Raw genomic sequence first — 16,326 nt, 5'->3', positions numbered from 1 at the left:
GATGGCAGAGCGCTTGCCTCTTTCCCTCCCTGCGACGGGTGACCTCCTGCCTCCCATTTCTGTTTTTATTCTCCAGCCACGCACCCCACTCACACGGCCATTTTTTTTATTCCTTTTGCTGAATTATTTGAAGCCAAGGACTTCAGCCTGTAGATATTGTGTGTGTGCATGTGCATGTGTGTTCGTGTGCATGTGTATGTGTGTTCATGTGCATGTGCATGTGTGTTCATGTGCATGTGTGTACATGTGCATGTGTGTGCATAATATCAAGCCAAAGGGTTGTACACAGCTTTAGTGGGGAAATTTTTTCGTGGATCTCCCTGCGAAATGTCTCTTGGTGGCTCAGCAGCAAAAGCCCTTGACTACAAGTCAGGAAACATACCTGGTTTCTATTCTGCTCCCAACTGGCTATTGACTGCTAAGTGAACACACGTGAGCCTCGGTGCTCCTGTCTGCAAAACGCAGTCATAGGATGAACTATAGGCGTCATGGAACGCTGGGAAGAGCATTAGATTGGTATCACCTATTGTCTGTGGGACCTCAGAAGTGTAATGCAACCTCTCTGAGCCTCATTTTCCCCAGCTGGAAAAGTGGGAAAAGTGAGAAAGGTAATAGCCCCTGGGAACAGGGACAGCAGGTCCCTGCTGCACCATAGACTCCTCTCTCTTTGCCTCCACATGGGGCCAGATTCAGTTCTAACGTGCTCTGTTTTGGGGACTTCCTCTTCCTAAGCCCCGAGCGAAGCTTCTGTTTATTCCATGCACGTGAGCCCCTAAACCAGTCCCTACCAGCCTGCCGGGCAATACTCAGCCCACCTGACCTGAAACCGGCCGCGGGAGCCCTTCCTCTGAAGGCAGGCCCCTGTGAGGATGCGGCCCGGCTGCAAAGGTGGCGGGGGGCTGGGGAGTGTTCTTCGCCTCCTCCACAAAATCAAGCTGTTGGTCTCAGAGCCCTAGTTCGTCCCATTTGTAAAGATGCTTAGAGATAATCCAGACCAATCCCATTTTTTTTAAACGAGGAAATTAAGGTTCAGAAGTTGGCCTGACATGTCCAAGGTTACACAGGTAGTGGTGGAGCTACTATATCAGCAGCCAAATCAGTAAGGCAAGAGCCTGGTTGCCTTTCTGTTAGTCTCTGGCCCTTCCCATCACGCCACGTGTCTCAGAGCCACCGTCTAGGCACACGCTCTTGTCGTTGTGTTGGAATATGATTTCCCTAAGGCAGGAGCTGTGCTCATTTAACTTACAGCTGTTTGGTTTGTCCCGAGTGATGTTCCTCTCCATGCGTCCTCTCCAGGAAGGACGACTGGCTTGGAGGAGCAGTGGCTACAGCCCGTGTGTCATGGTGTGCCCTGCATCAAGCCTCGGATGACAAGTCTAATTCTGCAAACGGACCCCATGTTCATGTGTGTGCACATGTCCATTGCCTGTTTACCCACATTAATTCCCCACCTATACATGCTGCTGGTGAGATCTCTTAATAAAAACCCAATTAGTATTTCCTTAACTTTCCTCTGGATGCTTAAATACCATTACCCCAAACACAACATAAAGCCTCTATTTTTCCATTTCAATCAGGAATTCAAGTAGCATCTTGACTTGTATATAATATATCAGCAGCAAAATCATGGAATGCTGACATCCTTAATAATAGCAATTAGTAATCAGTTGTTTCTTAAGTCGTTTGATTACACCAGTTACCAAATTGTACAGTTGATGCATTTGAGAGTGAGGTGGGTCTTGCCGCCCCTCCCGCAGCCGTCCTTCCTCCCTCTGTGTTCTCGGTGGCTGGTGAACCAATGGTGCGGAAAAGGGCAAGGACAAATAATGCCATCGTGGCTAATATTGAGCAGTAGAGACTGGGCTTTAGCAGAACGTAGCATTGAATATTTTTTTGCAGAAATACCAATCCCAGTGTTGTCTGTGGAAATGCAGTCTGTGTCCACCCAGCCGAAGGTGACAAAGGAGCAGGGCCCACCCGTGCCAGTCACTGCACTCAGAGTTTGAGCTGCTTCTCAGGGCTAAGACCCCATGCCGGGGTCTGATACAAACCAGTGTTAGGAAGCTTCTTGTCCTGGAGGAGGTTGCATTTGTTTGGTTTGAGATGTCCAGTGGGTCTATAAAAACCAGCCCAGCAAGGCCGTGTGTTTCAGCAACGAGTGGAGACTAAGGGCATTTTGCTTTCATGGAGGGAGGAGGGGAGGTAGCTGCCCAGGTGGGCAGGGGTGGCCTTATGGAGCAAGTGGCCTCCTCTGCACAGGGTCTGGGAGGGAGGGATGGTGAGGGCGAGCAGAGGAGGTGTGGCCTGGCCGGGTGGCCTGGCCGGAAGGCTCCTGCTGGGATGAGGGCCCTGAGGGCTCAGCCTCACCCGTGCCCCGCCTGCTGCTGGGCCTCCCAGTCCATCCCTGCAGGACAGCAGGTGTGTCCCCTTTAATGGCATCCCGATGGGCACCCATTCTCCTGCCGAATGCCTGACTCGGGAGGGTACATCCTGCACTTCGCCCCATTATCTGCTGGGACTAAATTTTCCAGTTCCTTTGACCTCTGCCTGTACCAAGGAACACATGTGCCCCCGAGGGACTTCTCCAGAAAGAGCCGTTTCCACCATTTTCTCAGCGAGTGACTCTTTTTCTCTGTGCTTTTTTGTGATGCTGACATGGATGCATCAAAAATAAATTATGTTTCCTTCTGTTCTGTTTGTGGGAGTGATAGGTCCACAGGCCAGTGAGCGTGGTGGCTCTGCTGCACGATGCCAGGTCCTGTTGTTATGGTCATGTCAACAAGTAGAGAGAATGGTTACTTTTCTTTTTCTTATTTTTGCACAATGTCATCTTTTAAACAATATCCGGAATTCTGTCAACTAGGATTGTCCTTGGGATGGAAGCTTCTTCTGTCTTCTTTCCCCAGCTGCTTTGGCCAACATGACACGTGGCTCCGGCTTTCTCCTGACCTGGGTGGCCATTCCCGCCTCTGCCCCTCCCCTGACTCAGCTTGCTTTTGTTTGTGTCACCATTCACATTCCTTCAATTCCAGGCAGTGTCCATTCCCAACACAGGCTGCACGTCAAGGTTATTCCCATAAATTCCAACCACTCTGCAAAGATTTTAAAGACCCACGTGTGCATTTGAGTCCAGACAGCTCTGCTCCGTCAGGTGTGCTCCCCAGGGACCTGCGCTCACCCTGAGAAAGGCACCATTTGCTCTCTCGCTCAGAGTGAAGGAAGCTGCGCCCACCTGAGGCTGCGACAGCGAGTCTTCGGGACCACGGCCTCAGAGAAGGGTGGAGGAGGAAGGAACCCAATGATCCGACCCAGCCGTTCCCAAAGAGCATCTGCAAATCACCGGTTCTACATGCTGTCAGCAGACGGGACAGTTCTGGGGTCAGATGAGGAAGCATCCCAAATGCAATTACAACCCTTAAGTCCCTCTTTGATATGTCCTTGTGCCAGTCTCTGAGTGGGGATTCAGCAAGGGGCGTTTCCTAAGCTCATCCCACCAGGCAGCTCTCCTCAGGAAGCTTGTGGACCTGTCTGGAAAGCACCAGTCTAATCGGAGACATTGGTACAGAGAGGGAAAGTGACTTTCCTGAGGTCACACAGTTCAGTGGAGTAGAGGCTCAATACGTTGTCACAATCACAGACCCCTCCATTTTCTTTCTCTGCTGGTGGCACTATCCTCTAATCATCATCACGACCTTCCCATCCAGCCTCCTACGTATTTCTCATCTTCATCCCTACCTTTGTGTCCATCCTCCTGTCTTGGACCCTGGTCATCTCTCCCCAGGGCAGCTACCTTCACTTACCTCCCAGCTAGACTCACTCTCCTACCCTCTCTTTTGGTCTCCTTCATGTCCTCGATTCCCATTTTAGCCGGAGTGGCACGCCCAGTGTGCAGGTCTGCTCCCTCTTTGGCCTAAAGTGCAGCCGCTTTCTCGGTGATGAAGTCGTTGGTAACAAGATGTGCCCTAAGGATCACACGCTTGTTCATTTAGGAACAACCATCCTGACGTGAAACCACCGGGAACAGACTCAAGCACTGAAGGTATGTCATCAGCATCCGATTGTCCCTGTCCCCCTGAGCCGTACCATTTGGTAGGAGAATGTGCAATGGATCCATTGTGGACGGGAGTGTAACTTTCCTAACAGATATTTCATGTAGTAAAGTGATGGGGACAGGAAAGATTTTTCAGAGCAATTAGTAATATGAAGCGAATCGATATTTTAACTCAAGGATTCCAAGTACACAAATCTTCAACCGGCCGGGCCAGGTTGCAAAGGGAGACTGTGGAGGGACACTTGCCCCAGGCAGAACCCCGCAGAGCAGAGGCAGGGCCACAGGTAAGGCAGGCAAGGTTGAGGGACACCAACTAGGGTGGCAGCAGGTGTCGGAGGCCTTTCCCGTCCCTGCACCTGAGGGGCCGGCGAGGAGGGGGCTCGCTAGCCAGGACCTGAGCCTTCAGCAGAAGGGGCCGCCAAACTGCAGCAGCGACCCGGCAGGGAGGGGTCCCGCCCGTCCCCTCTTCTCCTTTCAGTGACTGCACCCAGCACAGGAGTTGGAGGCCGGGGTGGACTGACGCAGTTCCTCGAGATCAGCCTCTTGGGGCTGCCAGGCAGGGTGGGTCTAGAGGAGATGCAAAATGCATAGCTCAGTGCTCTCGGGCAAGTCACCCTTCGTGATTACAGAGTCTCCCCTCCCACCCCCAGAGAGGTCTCCTGGAGACGAGGCAGGTACCAAGTCTGGGATCACAGCTCCTGGGCTCATGGACCTCAGATATTAGGAAAATCAAGGTAAAGAAGAAGCGGGAGATGGTTTCTCCCCAAAGCCTGAAGCAAATCATTTAAGTCCCCTAGTGAGAGGCAGCCCAGGAAGTACACCCAGCCCACAGGGAGGCAGGGGCGGAGCCCCCTGGAAGCCCCAGTCGTAGACTGCTCTCTTCGTCACCTTGAAAGCTCTGTTCCCTAGAATCAACGTCCCACGCACGTTCCCTTTCAGTGCTCCTTCTGCGTGTTGTACACACATGTGCATATGCACACGTGCATGTGTGTGTGCAGGAGTGTGCATGCCTGCTCATGTATTGGGAGGGAGTCTGTGGGGGGCAGTAGCCCTGAGCATCCCGCAGGGGCCAAGACCAACACTGGGGGGCACCTCTGACAAGCTGGAAAATGGCACAGAGCAGGGAAAACACCTCCAGCAAACATGACAAAGGGATTTTATCTACGGTACGTGAAGAAGTCCCACAAAATGGCAAAAAAAGATTCAAAGACATGGGGAGACCCATGGGACCCCAGAGGCCTACAAAGAAGCACAAACTCCTACGGGCAGGACTTCATGCTGAGCAGCAAGCAGGGGACGGACAGGCAGGCGGTTGTGCTGAGGAACCGCCGGTGGACGCTTGTCACACCTGCCACCTGATCAGGGACACTCACAGCCAGCAACGCGCGCTGCTGGTTGGTGCGGTTGTGCTGAAACATCCTCCTGCCGTCACAGGGAATAGGAATCCCTTTGGAAAACAATTTGGAAACACACTTCCAGAAAACTTTATATTCTTGTCTCAGTAATTCTGCTCCCAGAAATGTATCCTGAGGATATAACCCCAAACACGAGAGAAGCCGTATGACGCTAATAAATAGACGCTCATCCCGACACTGTTTATGGCAGTAAAGATGTAAACAGATACTCTCCCCTTGTAAGCATTTGGTTTAAGTATTTTGTGATTAATCACCTCCATAGGTGATTGAAATTAGGAAGACTATGTAGCAACATGGAAAATACTTTAGACTTTTTAGATCTCAAGAGAGCAGAGCACAAAATCATGCCTGTGACTGGTTATAAGTAGATGAAATTTACACATGCAAATGGATGAACTTGGAAATAAATGGAGCCACGAGAGCAGCCACTGTTAGAATGCTGGTGCAAGCGTTCATGTTTTGCATTGTGTAGCACACACACAGATACACAATACGTGCAGTGTGTGTGTCTGCACATAGGCCCAAAAGTCAGATGTCCAAGTACACGTCATGTGCCTTTTCCAGCCATCTGCCCCCTGCCTCCAGGAATGCCCGTCCCCCCCACTCTCATCAATGTGATTTAGTAATTTAGTTCCAGACTCAGCAGATGCGGCCCGGTTACCTAGCAGCACGCCGGGGGGCAGCTGGACGGCGGGGTCCTTCATCCAGTCGTCATTGGCCAGCTCTATCACGGCGTCCACGGGCTGCACTTCAGTGCAGATCACAGTCCTCACTGTCTCCTCATCCTTGGCGTCCAGGGCAGACTTTAATCTCCTCACCAAATCTGAGTCCAGCGGGTAGTCGGGAAGGTAATCAGAGGTGGACATTGTGAAGTCGCTTGTGGACAGTCCAGCCCTTCTCCCCTCTTCTAAAGCCAGTCCAAGTCAGCAGCTGGCCCGGCAGTGGTGCCGGGCGGCTATAAATAGAGGACACTCGGCTCCTGTTACAGGCCGGGCGAGGCCACCTGCCAACAGCCCTGCCACCCTTCGTCACCGGGAGATGTGAAGGAATCTTTCCAGCGGCTGCAGTGAGGGATTATTCTAGAGACGGGGCATTAGGCATGTTTGTGAGCAGGGCAAGGGGGGGCAGTATTTTCAAAGGAAGCTCTCATAGGTATTGTTGAATAATGTCTTCTTTTATCACAAGCGAGGCTCGATTCGGAAACTTTAAAAACCTTTCCCCGAGTCTGTTCTGTTGAAAGCGACATTTCTGATATCCTACACGTCGCACTCCTTCGCTTCATGGGAAAGCAGAGCTGGTCGCCTGCAAATTGGACGTGCCTTGAACTGAGCAGAACGGAACAAGTCTTTGGTTTCCAAACTCGGGGATGGACTGTCTGGTCGCAGGAAGACAAAAGCATCACAAAAGTGAAAAAAAAAGTAACCTAAGTGTCAGCTGCAGCCTCCCCGCCCCTCAAGGCCGGTAGACGTGGCTCAAAGCGCATCATTCCGTGACAAGTGGAGGCACAGAGCCCCCTGTGTGGATTTCTGGGTGCTCTGGAGGGCGGGAGGCTTTTTTCTCACGGTGACCTCTGTCTTCAGTGTCCCGGGGTCACCCATGTCAGCCTGTACATGGGGGCAGCTCTGTGAGCACTTTCCCTGCTAACGCCACGTGTGCCCGGGTCTCGGGGGGCCCAGGGCTGGCCGTGCAGCTTTCGCAGGGTCTCCCGGCTGTGCCGCCCGTCTTGCCGCCTTTTCACTTTTTCATCCTCTCTCTTCTCCTGTGATTCATTTTATGTGTCAATCTGGTTGGGTGACGGCGCCCAGATACTTGGTCAAACATTATTCTAGATGTTTCTGTAAGGGTGTTTTTGGATCACATTAACATTTTTTAAGTCAGAGGACTTGGAGTGAAGCAGACGGGGCTCCCTCGTGTGGGTGGGCCTTGTCCAATCAGAAGACGGACCTCCCCCAGCGAGAGGGACTTCTGCCCGCAGCAACTCCGACTGCAGCTCTTCCTGGCTCTCCAGCCGACCCGCCCACCCTGCGGAGCTTGGATTTACCCAGTCTCTATGATCATGTGAGCCAGTTCCTTAAGATAAATCCTTCTCTCCCCCCACTCCCCTTTATCCTCTCTCTCCACATCTGTTGGTTCTGTTTCTGGAGAACCCTGACTAATACACCCCTCCTCCCCTCTGCTCTTGTGTGTGATTTTGCAGGTTCTGTTCCATCTGCATTTGAGGTGCCAGACACTGTAATTCCTGCCCCAAATCCATTCCTCTTCCACCTGCCCAAGAGAGCCTGGATTTTCTTAGCTGTGGCACTGTGCCAAGGTCCTGGGATGAATCTTGCTGATTTAAGTCAATAAGATCAGCCCTTGTCTCCTTTGCCAGCTACTCAACATCCCAACCTGCCTTGCAGCCCAGTTCTGGCCAGAGAGAGCAGGTGTGGTCTGTGCTGCTGTGTCTGGGAAGTTACTTGCTTTCCTGATTGAAAGAGACAAAAGTGGCTGGCACTTCTCTTTCTTCTTCTTCTTTCCTGGAACATGGACATGATGTCTGGAGCTGTGGCAGCCACATCATAGTCATGAGGTAACAGACATGAGAGGAAGGATCAACCCACTAAGGGGAGTGGAACAGAAAGAGGGAAAGGGACTGGAGATGGCATTTCTGAACTTCTGCTCCATCTCTGGGGTGCCAACCTCCAGACTTCTTGTCTTTTTGCCTGAAACACTTGTTGTGTATCTTCTGTTACTTGCAGCTGAAGGCATTCATGTATTCAATCTGCCTTTACATCATGGAGAAGTCCTGGGTTCAGGCTGCAGAGATATACCAGGAATGGCCTAGCCAGTGACGAAGAACTTGAGTTAATCTCCCCAAGCCTTCTATTCTTCCCCAATATTAGCTGCCTGCCTTCTACGATAAAACCCCAGTGGATTTTGCAGTGACGGCAGCCAACTCCCGACTGCCTGAGTGAAGGAACCATGGTGTCATGGGCTGGGCTCATGGATGAGCAAGCAGGCAGAGCCACTGCCGTGACTGCCCTCCAGTGTCACAGACACTGAGAAACAGACCCGGCGGAGACATTCTTGGGATCACTGGCAATGGAGTCTGCCCAGAGAGGAGATACGATCCCAGTGGATCTGTCTTCAGTTTAGATGTCTGGCCAAAGTGCAGAGCACGACTGGTCTCTGGTTCATTCTTGGCCAAAGGGCTAGGGGTTTGGAGAGAGCTTTTTGAGCTTAAATTTCCTAGCACAAATGCTTCGCAGCACCAAATGCCTTACATTTAGAAAGAAATCCAGCACTTGCACATTTGTGTAAATACAGTGAGAGGGAGGGTAGTGACCACAGGAAAATTATCAGCATTGGGGTAAAAAACAGAACGAGAATTATTAGAGACTGCTATCAAACTTCAAATCAGAAGGGAGGTAAAGATGAGGCACTTGTTAGGCAGATAATAAGATGACAAAGCCTCGAAATACGGCACTCACTGATCTTAATTACCACGCTGTCTGCTGGGGGCTTAATCAGTGGCACATACACTATGCTAATTATTCCAGCTAATTTTGTTATAATGTAATTCTTTATCAACCCTGCTATGTATAAATTAGGAATTGAAATGTAACTAACACCAATTATATTTAAGGCAACATGAATTTCTTTATTTCAGTATGAAATCTTCTGATCTCTATTTCTTTATCTTTCTTATTTTGATGAGCTATTGTGACCCCCCCCCCCCCGCCCCGTCCCTCACAGCCTGAACCTGTGGAGAAGGGAACTCGACACCAATACTTCCCCCTTAACTTCTTGCAGATTGTGTACTTGGCTTTCTCCTTCAGCCAGTGTCCTTGAAAGGTGCGGGATGTATTTAAGCAATCAGTGGTAGACAGATCCCGGCTTCCTCCAAATCAGATAAAGGTCGTTTCATTGTTCTCTTTTAATTATTAAATAATCATTGGAGGGTACCATAATTCATGCATTTTTAGTGATATATTGTCTGTGACTTACATCGAGTTATGTTTACAAATGTGTTTAGATGAGGACTAATGACACACCTTATAGAGAAGCATCAATATTACCCGGAAATTTCTGTCACGTGTGTTTGCATCCGGCGAGGCCAGGCTGGCGCAGAGGCTTGGCGTCGTGGCCCGGAGGCCACCAGCATGGGAACTTCTTCTCTACCAAGACTTTTGGTTTTGAACAAATGTGAAGCAAAATAACAACGCCTAATGAGTAACTGGATACAACTAGGGTCTAATTTAGGCTCAGCACCAAGTCAGCCACCAAGGGAAGATCACGGTCTGGGAGAATCGGGCAGTCCCACGTGTGACCTCAGAGCACTGCACCTGTCCTGACTCACTCACGGGGACCCTGGCACAGTTCTGTAAATGGACCCACTTCTGGACTCAGTTCTTTCAGTCTGAAATGTCTCTGCTTTTCCTGGAGTGTCTGGAGTGATGCTCCATCACCTCACTGGTTCCCCTGGGTACTGTTGGGTCATTCTCACCTCCAGATCCACTGCTGGACCCTCCCAGCTGGGGCTGAAACGGGGGCTTTGTTCCCAGGCCAGGGGCTTCCCTCGCCCCTCACTGCTCTCTCTAACGCTCAGGGTCTTGTTTTTGCTTCTCCTAATTCCCAGCTCCAGTGACACATGTTTCTCCCTGTGGTCGGAAGCTTTTCAGCTTGGCTGAAGATTCCTTTGGATTCCTTTCTGATGAGTCTCTTACAGCTTTTCTGTCTCGACGGTTTCAACCAAGACATTTGTGTGAATGTATTTACCGTTCTGTGGTGGGGCTGGCTCACCTGTCACCCTGCCTTGCCACGGGAGCCACCTTGTGAGGCCCTGGGACTCTGTCTTGATGGGCAGCTCTTTGTGCAACCAGAGAGCAGGGCTGTGCTCATTTTCTCTGTGTGTCTGTGTCCACATGGAGGGATGTGGGTATAAACTATATACGGTGCAAGGCCTTGACAATTCTTGCACGATGTTTTTTTTGTTTTTTCCTGTTGGGGGGATGATTTGTGATGGCACACGCATGGAGTTGTAGTATTGGAAATGCAGACATTTCCCATTAATATGACTATCAAAGGCAAAATAACAAACAAATGAATTTCATTTGGTAAACACTCTTTGAGCCCTAGTTTATGCCAGGCGCTTCCTCTTGGTGTCTGATACCCACTCTGGGCCCAGTCCTGCCTTCTCCAAGTCAGCGTCTTCCTCCTCCTTCCCTTCTGTGCTTTTCGGTCTTTTTGAGATGCCGTATTTTGGGAAAAGATGAGGGAGGGGTGGGCGGGAAAGAAGAGGGGCAAAGGCAGGGACCAGGAGTGTTTGGGAGATGTTACGAGAAAAATCCCCGGAGTGTGTGGGAATTGGATCAACAAAGAAGGAGAAAAGTCCCTGAGTGTGTGGGAATTGGATCAGTCAGTCTGATGTAATCTCTGGTTGCCAGATGGTGTTTTCTAATCTCAACACTGTTTTGACACTGGACCACCAGGGTCACAGCTTTTTCCGAGTCACGCAGCTAATATGTGCATCCCCGTCCGTGACCGGGGAAGCGCGAAGCCCTGATCAGGCACAGGGGTGCAAGGTGAACATCTGCCTTCCCAGAATTCAGCATGAAAATCAGCCTGATCCATCCAAGCAGGACTGGGTGAAGTCACCTGAGGGATGAAGAAGAACAATTTGAGACAGTCGTCTGCTTTCAGGTTTTTAATCTCTCCCATCACAAATAATCTTTGAAATAAAGAAAACTGAGAAAAATGGAGAAAATCTGTGTCAGTGACTGAACTTGCGGCAAAATGCATCCCTGTGACAAAATGTTTGAGGCATTTCTGTGAGAAATAGGGCAGGCGAGATGGAGGGAGGGCGACCAGCTCGCTGAATGGCAGGAAATGCGGAGAGGGGGTCCCGGGCAGGGCTGGGGCAGATCTGGCCCCACCAGCAGGTTCCGGAATGGCCCTAAGTGCCACCAGGTGCCCAGAGCCTGAGCACCCCCTGTCACACTCAGCCCCTGGTGGCTGGCGCACGCAGAGCAGTGTGTAGCCCCGGCAGGGGCGCGGCAGTCTCCGGGGGCCGTCGCGCACGGCTCAGGGAGGGGTATTGCCTTATATACAGTTATATATTAAAAACAAAACAAACAGGCAAATACCAAACAGGAAAGAAACACCTTGCCCCCCTGCTGAAGCCCCCTGGCCATCTCTGTTGCTAATTCTTTCCAATTTTCTACACCTTTGTTCCAGAAAAATACAATGTCTGTAAAGCTAGAGTCTGTCCTCTTCTCTTAGTCTGGGTCTGAAAATATTTGCCCGCCGCCACACACAATCCACGACCTAACCCAGCTGTGGCGGGCAGCGCCCCGCGCCCCCGCCTGGTGTTCACCCCCTGGTGCTGTCTTCTCCCTCCGGCGTGGGACAGCCGCCCGCCACAGCTGGGCCGGGTAGGACGATGTGACTTCCCTCCCACGGATACTGTCCCCTGAAGCAGAAGGGGCGGACGGCCACTTTGCGGATCGGGTTGTAAGAAGACTGTGGCTGCTGTCTCAGGTCCCTCTTCAGCTCTCCCTGGAGCCGCTCACCCCGGGGGCAGCCCGTGAAGGGTCCCACGGGGGGACTTGGGAGTGGGTGCTCTGAGGCTGCCAGCAGCTGGCTGGGGGCTCGGCGGTGCAACCTTCAGCTCCTGGGAGACTGAGCCGGAACCACCCGCCACTGCCATGCCCAGTTTCCTGACTCGCAGAAACTGTGAAATCATAAATGTTTGCTGCTTTAAGCCATTAGGTTTTGGGGGTAATTTGAGGTAATTTGTTATGCAACAATAGATAATTAACACATCACCTTAATTACCATTTGAAGAAAGCCACAGACCTTATCCTTCCCCATTTTAGAGTAAAAGTGCAGACTCTGATTCAGTAGAACAACAGAATGGACTATTTTGCATCATCAGAGCAAATGTCTTTTTACCAAACAGCTTCTGTGAGAAACCAGAGAAAATCTGAGAAAAATTCTCTACTAATTCATAGCATTGGTGAGAATCCAGGTAAACATTAGGCTGAAAAAGGAATGGTTGGAGATCAAAGAAGAGTCCTCTGAGATAAAAATCATATTTCAAATAAAATTGATACAGGGATTGGAGGCTGCAGAAAATCAAACCAGTGATTTAAAAGATCAGACATAGAAATTCTCTCAACCTCAGAGTATAAAAGGGACAAAATGATGCCCATAAAGAAAAGTAACATTGAAGACAGATTTGGGCAATTCATGTGTATCTAAGGAGAGATAAGAGCACAGAGAAGATAATAAGTAAACGAAGAAATACAGGTACAAGATCCCTTTTGCTGGGGACTGAATTGTGTCCTCTAGCCTACATTTGAGGCCCCTCCCCATGTGACTGTATTGGGGACAGGGCCTCAAGGAGGTGATCAAAGTTAAATAAAGTCATGAGACTGGAGTCCTGGTCCTGTAGAACTGATGTCCTCATAAAAGAGGAAGTGACATCAGATCTCTCTGATGAGGGCATCTAAAGCCCAAGCTGAGCACGAAAGTACGGAGCACCCCAGTTCCAGGTTCAGAGAGCTGCCAGCAGTTGGGGGTCAGCCTCTTCCTGCTGGGGAGGGCTGAGGGCTGCCCCAGCTGGCCCTAAGATCCCGTCCCTTGAGAGGGGAGAGGAAGTTGACTTTTCACAGAGTTTGGAGTTCAAGGAGGGAGATTACCGATTATTCTTCCTATAGAGGAGGGGAGTGGATGGGTGGCTGTGGGTCCCAAAGCAAAGGGAGGGTTTTCAAGAGTATCAGTCAAAGATTTTGGGGACCTGCAGGATGTGGGGACTGACACTTGCTCCCTGGTTATACATCTTTTTGGCCGGTTATTTGCTGATCTGCCCTTCTGTCACCTGAGAAGAGGTAAAGGGGGTAGAGAAGGTGTGTCACCCTGTCATCAGCCTGGCCGAGGTGGTGAGCATCCTCCAAGTGAGGGGCACGGTGGGCGGCGTGGGAGGAGGATTCCGGGTGAAGCTGCACACACACCGACTACAGAAATAGTCACCAATGTTTCAAGAATAGTAAAACCACACTTGACACAAACCAAGATGCGAGAACTAACTCTACAGGAAATTAAGAGTCATTGCAAAGCCATGTTTATTAAGGCCATGTGGTCCCGGCAGAAGAATAGGCAAGGAGAACGGTGAACAGCCTTGTGGCCCAGCTAGACCGAGGCACATAAGGTGCCCCTGAGACTGAGGAGGAGAGAACTTTCTGAAGCAAACTGTGCTGAGATAATGTTATATCCTCATGTTAAAAACAAACAAAGAAAGAAACTAACAAACAAATAAATTTGGCCTCTATCTCAAACCCTATGCAAACGACTTTTCCCCCAGGTAGATTATAGTAAGAAGCTATGAAAGAGAAAAAAAAGCTTATAGGTGATAAAGGTGACAAGTGAACATCTTCGTTACCTTGGATGGGGAATGACATTTTTAAGCAGAACACAATAATTGACTAATCGTGTTCTATTTAAATTAATAACTTCTATTCATGAAAAGATACCATTAAGAGAGGAAAAGAGCAAGCCATGGTGGGGGGAAGATATTTGCAACATATCAAACTGACAAGGCTCACATTCAGATCATAGAAAGAATCCTACAAATCAATAAGGAAAAGAGAACTCCATAAAAAAAGGGCCAGAGACTTGAGTGCATACTCCACAAAAGAAGACATACAAATAACTGTTCCAAAAGGGCTTAATCTCATTAGTCATCAGAGAAATACAAATTAATGCTACACTAAAATGACACTGTATTCAAGGCACCATCCTGCAAGTGGGGGCTCGGCCCTCACCGGACAATGTACCTGCCAGCACTTGGCCTTGGACTCCAGCCTCCAGAACTGTGAGAAGTACATTTCTGTCATTTTTAAACTACCCAGTCTCGGGTATTTTGTTATAGCAGCACAAATGACTAAGACAGTGACATGCAAGTCATCAGAAAAGGAAGAATTTTCAATAAGTGAAGTTAGCATAACTGAAAAAATAAAAATCTGTCATACTATGCACCAAAAGAAATCCCGGATGATTTAAAGATGTAAACAATGAAAATGAGATCATACTACCACAAAAGGAGACTATAGACACATATTTTCATCACTGTGCTGTAAAGAAGGGCTTCCTAAACTTTAAAACAAAGGCAGAAGCTAGAAGAAGGTAGACTTGCCCATACAACCACTTTTAAACTTCCAGCTCGTGAAATCCCACCCCAAAACCAGGTTGGAATAACGTCTGTGAGACGCAGGGCAGGAGGTCAAACCTCCACGTGTGCAGGGCTTGCTCATACTCTCCCTCCACGTCTCCAGTGGCAAAAGGGACTGAGGACAATTACAGCCAATCCACAAAAAAGAGTTAAAATGTCAACAAATCTCTTTATGCGTAGTCTCACTCATATTCAAAGAAGTGCAAGTTAAAAGAAGATGTTAGATTGACAAAGCTTTTACAGTGTGTGTGTCTGTGTGTGGAGGTGACCGCAGGGCAAGGGGCACTTGCACCCATTTCTGGTGGGTGGGACGTTTCTGGAGGGCAGAAAGTGTAGCCCGATTTTACTTTTGGTGGAGAATATACAAAATTCTGCTCACAGAAAGATGGGAAGGACAGGCTGCACCTACTAACAGTGCTTACTCTAAAAGAGTATTTTAAATTTTTATCTTTACGTTCTCAGTTTTCTACAATAAAATGGTAGTATTTTTGTAATCACACCGAAAACTAATTTTTTAAAAGAATACATTTGTGGGGCTAGTTTAGAGAACTCTGGGGAATGAGGGGGGACGGGGCTCCCTGGACGGCCCAAAGCAGCAGTGATCGTGCGTGGGAGGGGGCGGGAATTCACAGAGTAACGGGGCAGAAGACGTGGTCTAGAAACAGTCCTCGGAGGATGTTAGACCTCAAGATCGTTGAAGCTGAACAACTGTCATTTGGAAGATTTCAAGCCGTTTCCATGGTGGGATTTTTCTCTGGGAGGGGCCCCTTGAACCCTGCAAATTGGAAACAACCCAAATATCCAACAATAGGGAATTGGCACTAAATAAATTCCGGTACGTTGATTCGACGGAGTTCTGCACAGCCGTAAAATGCTGTGTTGGTAGAACATTTAATGGCACGGAAATTTGTTTACAGTTTATTGTTAAGTGAAAATCTGGTTTCAAAATTGGATGCATGTTCCGATCAATATTTGTAAAAGACATGTATTTATGTAGAGAACATACCTGAAGGATGTATTCTATTTTATTCTGTTGACTTATCTACATTGTATTTTTTTCTAGAATGAGCGTCTATTTCTTTCATAAGAGAGCACACCACAGATGGACTTTACACACAGGTTATAGAAAAATGTAACAAGGGAGAGAATGGTTTTCGGGTCAGTAAGACTCGGCTCTAAAATGACTGAACGGATCGATATGCCCAGGAATGTGTCAATCAGAAAGGGCCTGGTCGGCAGACGGCGGGAGGGGCGGACGCTGTCGGGGCCTCCCAAGTCCTGTCTGCGGGAGGAGGCCCCGAGCCTCTGCACCCCAGAGAGTGAAATCCGCAGGCAAACCCGTCTGTCGTGTGAGGTGGGAGCTTGAAGCCACCGTCTCGGGAGTCGTGAGACGCCGGCATAACCTTGCCAGCTCCCAGCGCGGACTCCGTGCATGTGCTAGCTGCTGGCCCTGCTGCTTCCCTTTGGCTGCGCAGAGGGGTTAACGGGACATCGTCGGGGCAGGACACCAGCCGAGCTGTGCTTCTCCAGAGAGAGCTGAGCAAGGACGGCAGAAATAGAGATGATGCTGGTGGGAGGAGTCGAGAGCCACAGAGCCGCGTGGCTGGGGGTGACGGGCAGAGGGGGACACCCGCGAGAAGAGGGGACCT

The 16,326-nt window shown here is 49.6% G+C and overlaps 1 protein-coding gene across 1 annotated transcript in view; it reads right to left on the bottom strand.

Moving 5' to 3' along the window:
- The window catches only part of ASB18 (ankyrin repeat and SOCS box containing 18), a 60,858-nt gene extending 54,470 nt beyond the window's left edge, over positions 1–6,388 (bottom strand). Inside the window, exon 1 of the mRNA XM_045559278.1 lies at positions 6,128–6,388. Within this exon, the coding sequence (XP_045415234.1) occupies positions 6,128–6,332 (205 nt within the window). The 5' untranslated portion in view covers positions 6,333–6,388. The remainder of the gene's footprint in view (positions 1–6,127) is intronic.
- Between the last annotated feature and the right edge of the window lie 9,938 nt (positions 6,389–16,326).

Source organism: Lemur catta, chromosome 8 (genome assembly GCF_020740605.2).
Source record: "Lemur catta isolate mLemCat1 chromosome 8, mLemCat1.pri, whole genome shotgun sequence".
NCBI lineage: Eukaryota > Metazoa > Chordata > Mammalia > Primates > Lemuridae > Lemur > Lemur catta.
Note: the sequence above shows the minus strand (reverse complement) of the source record. Positions and strands in the feature narration are given on the sequence as shown.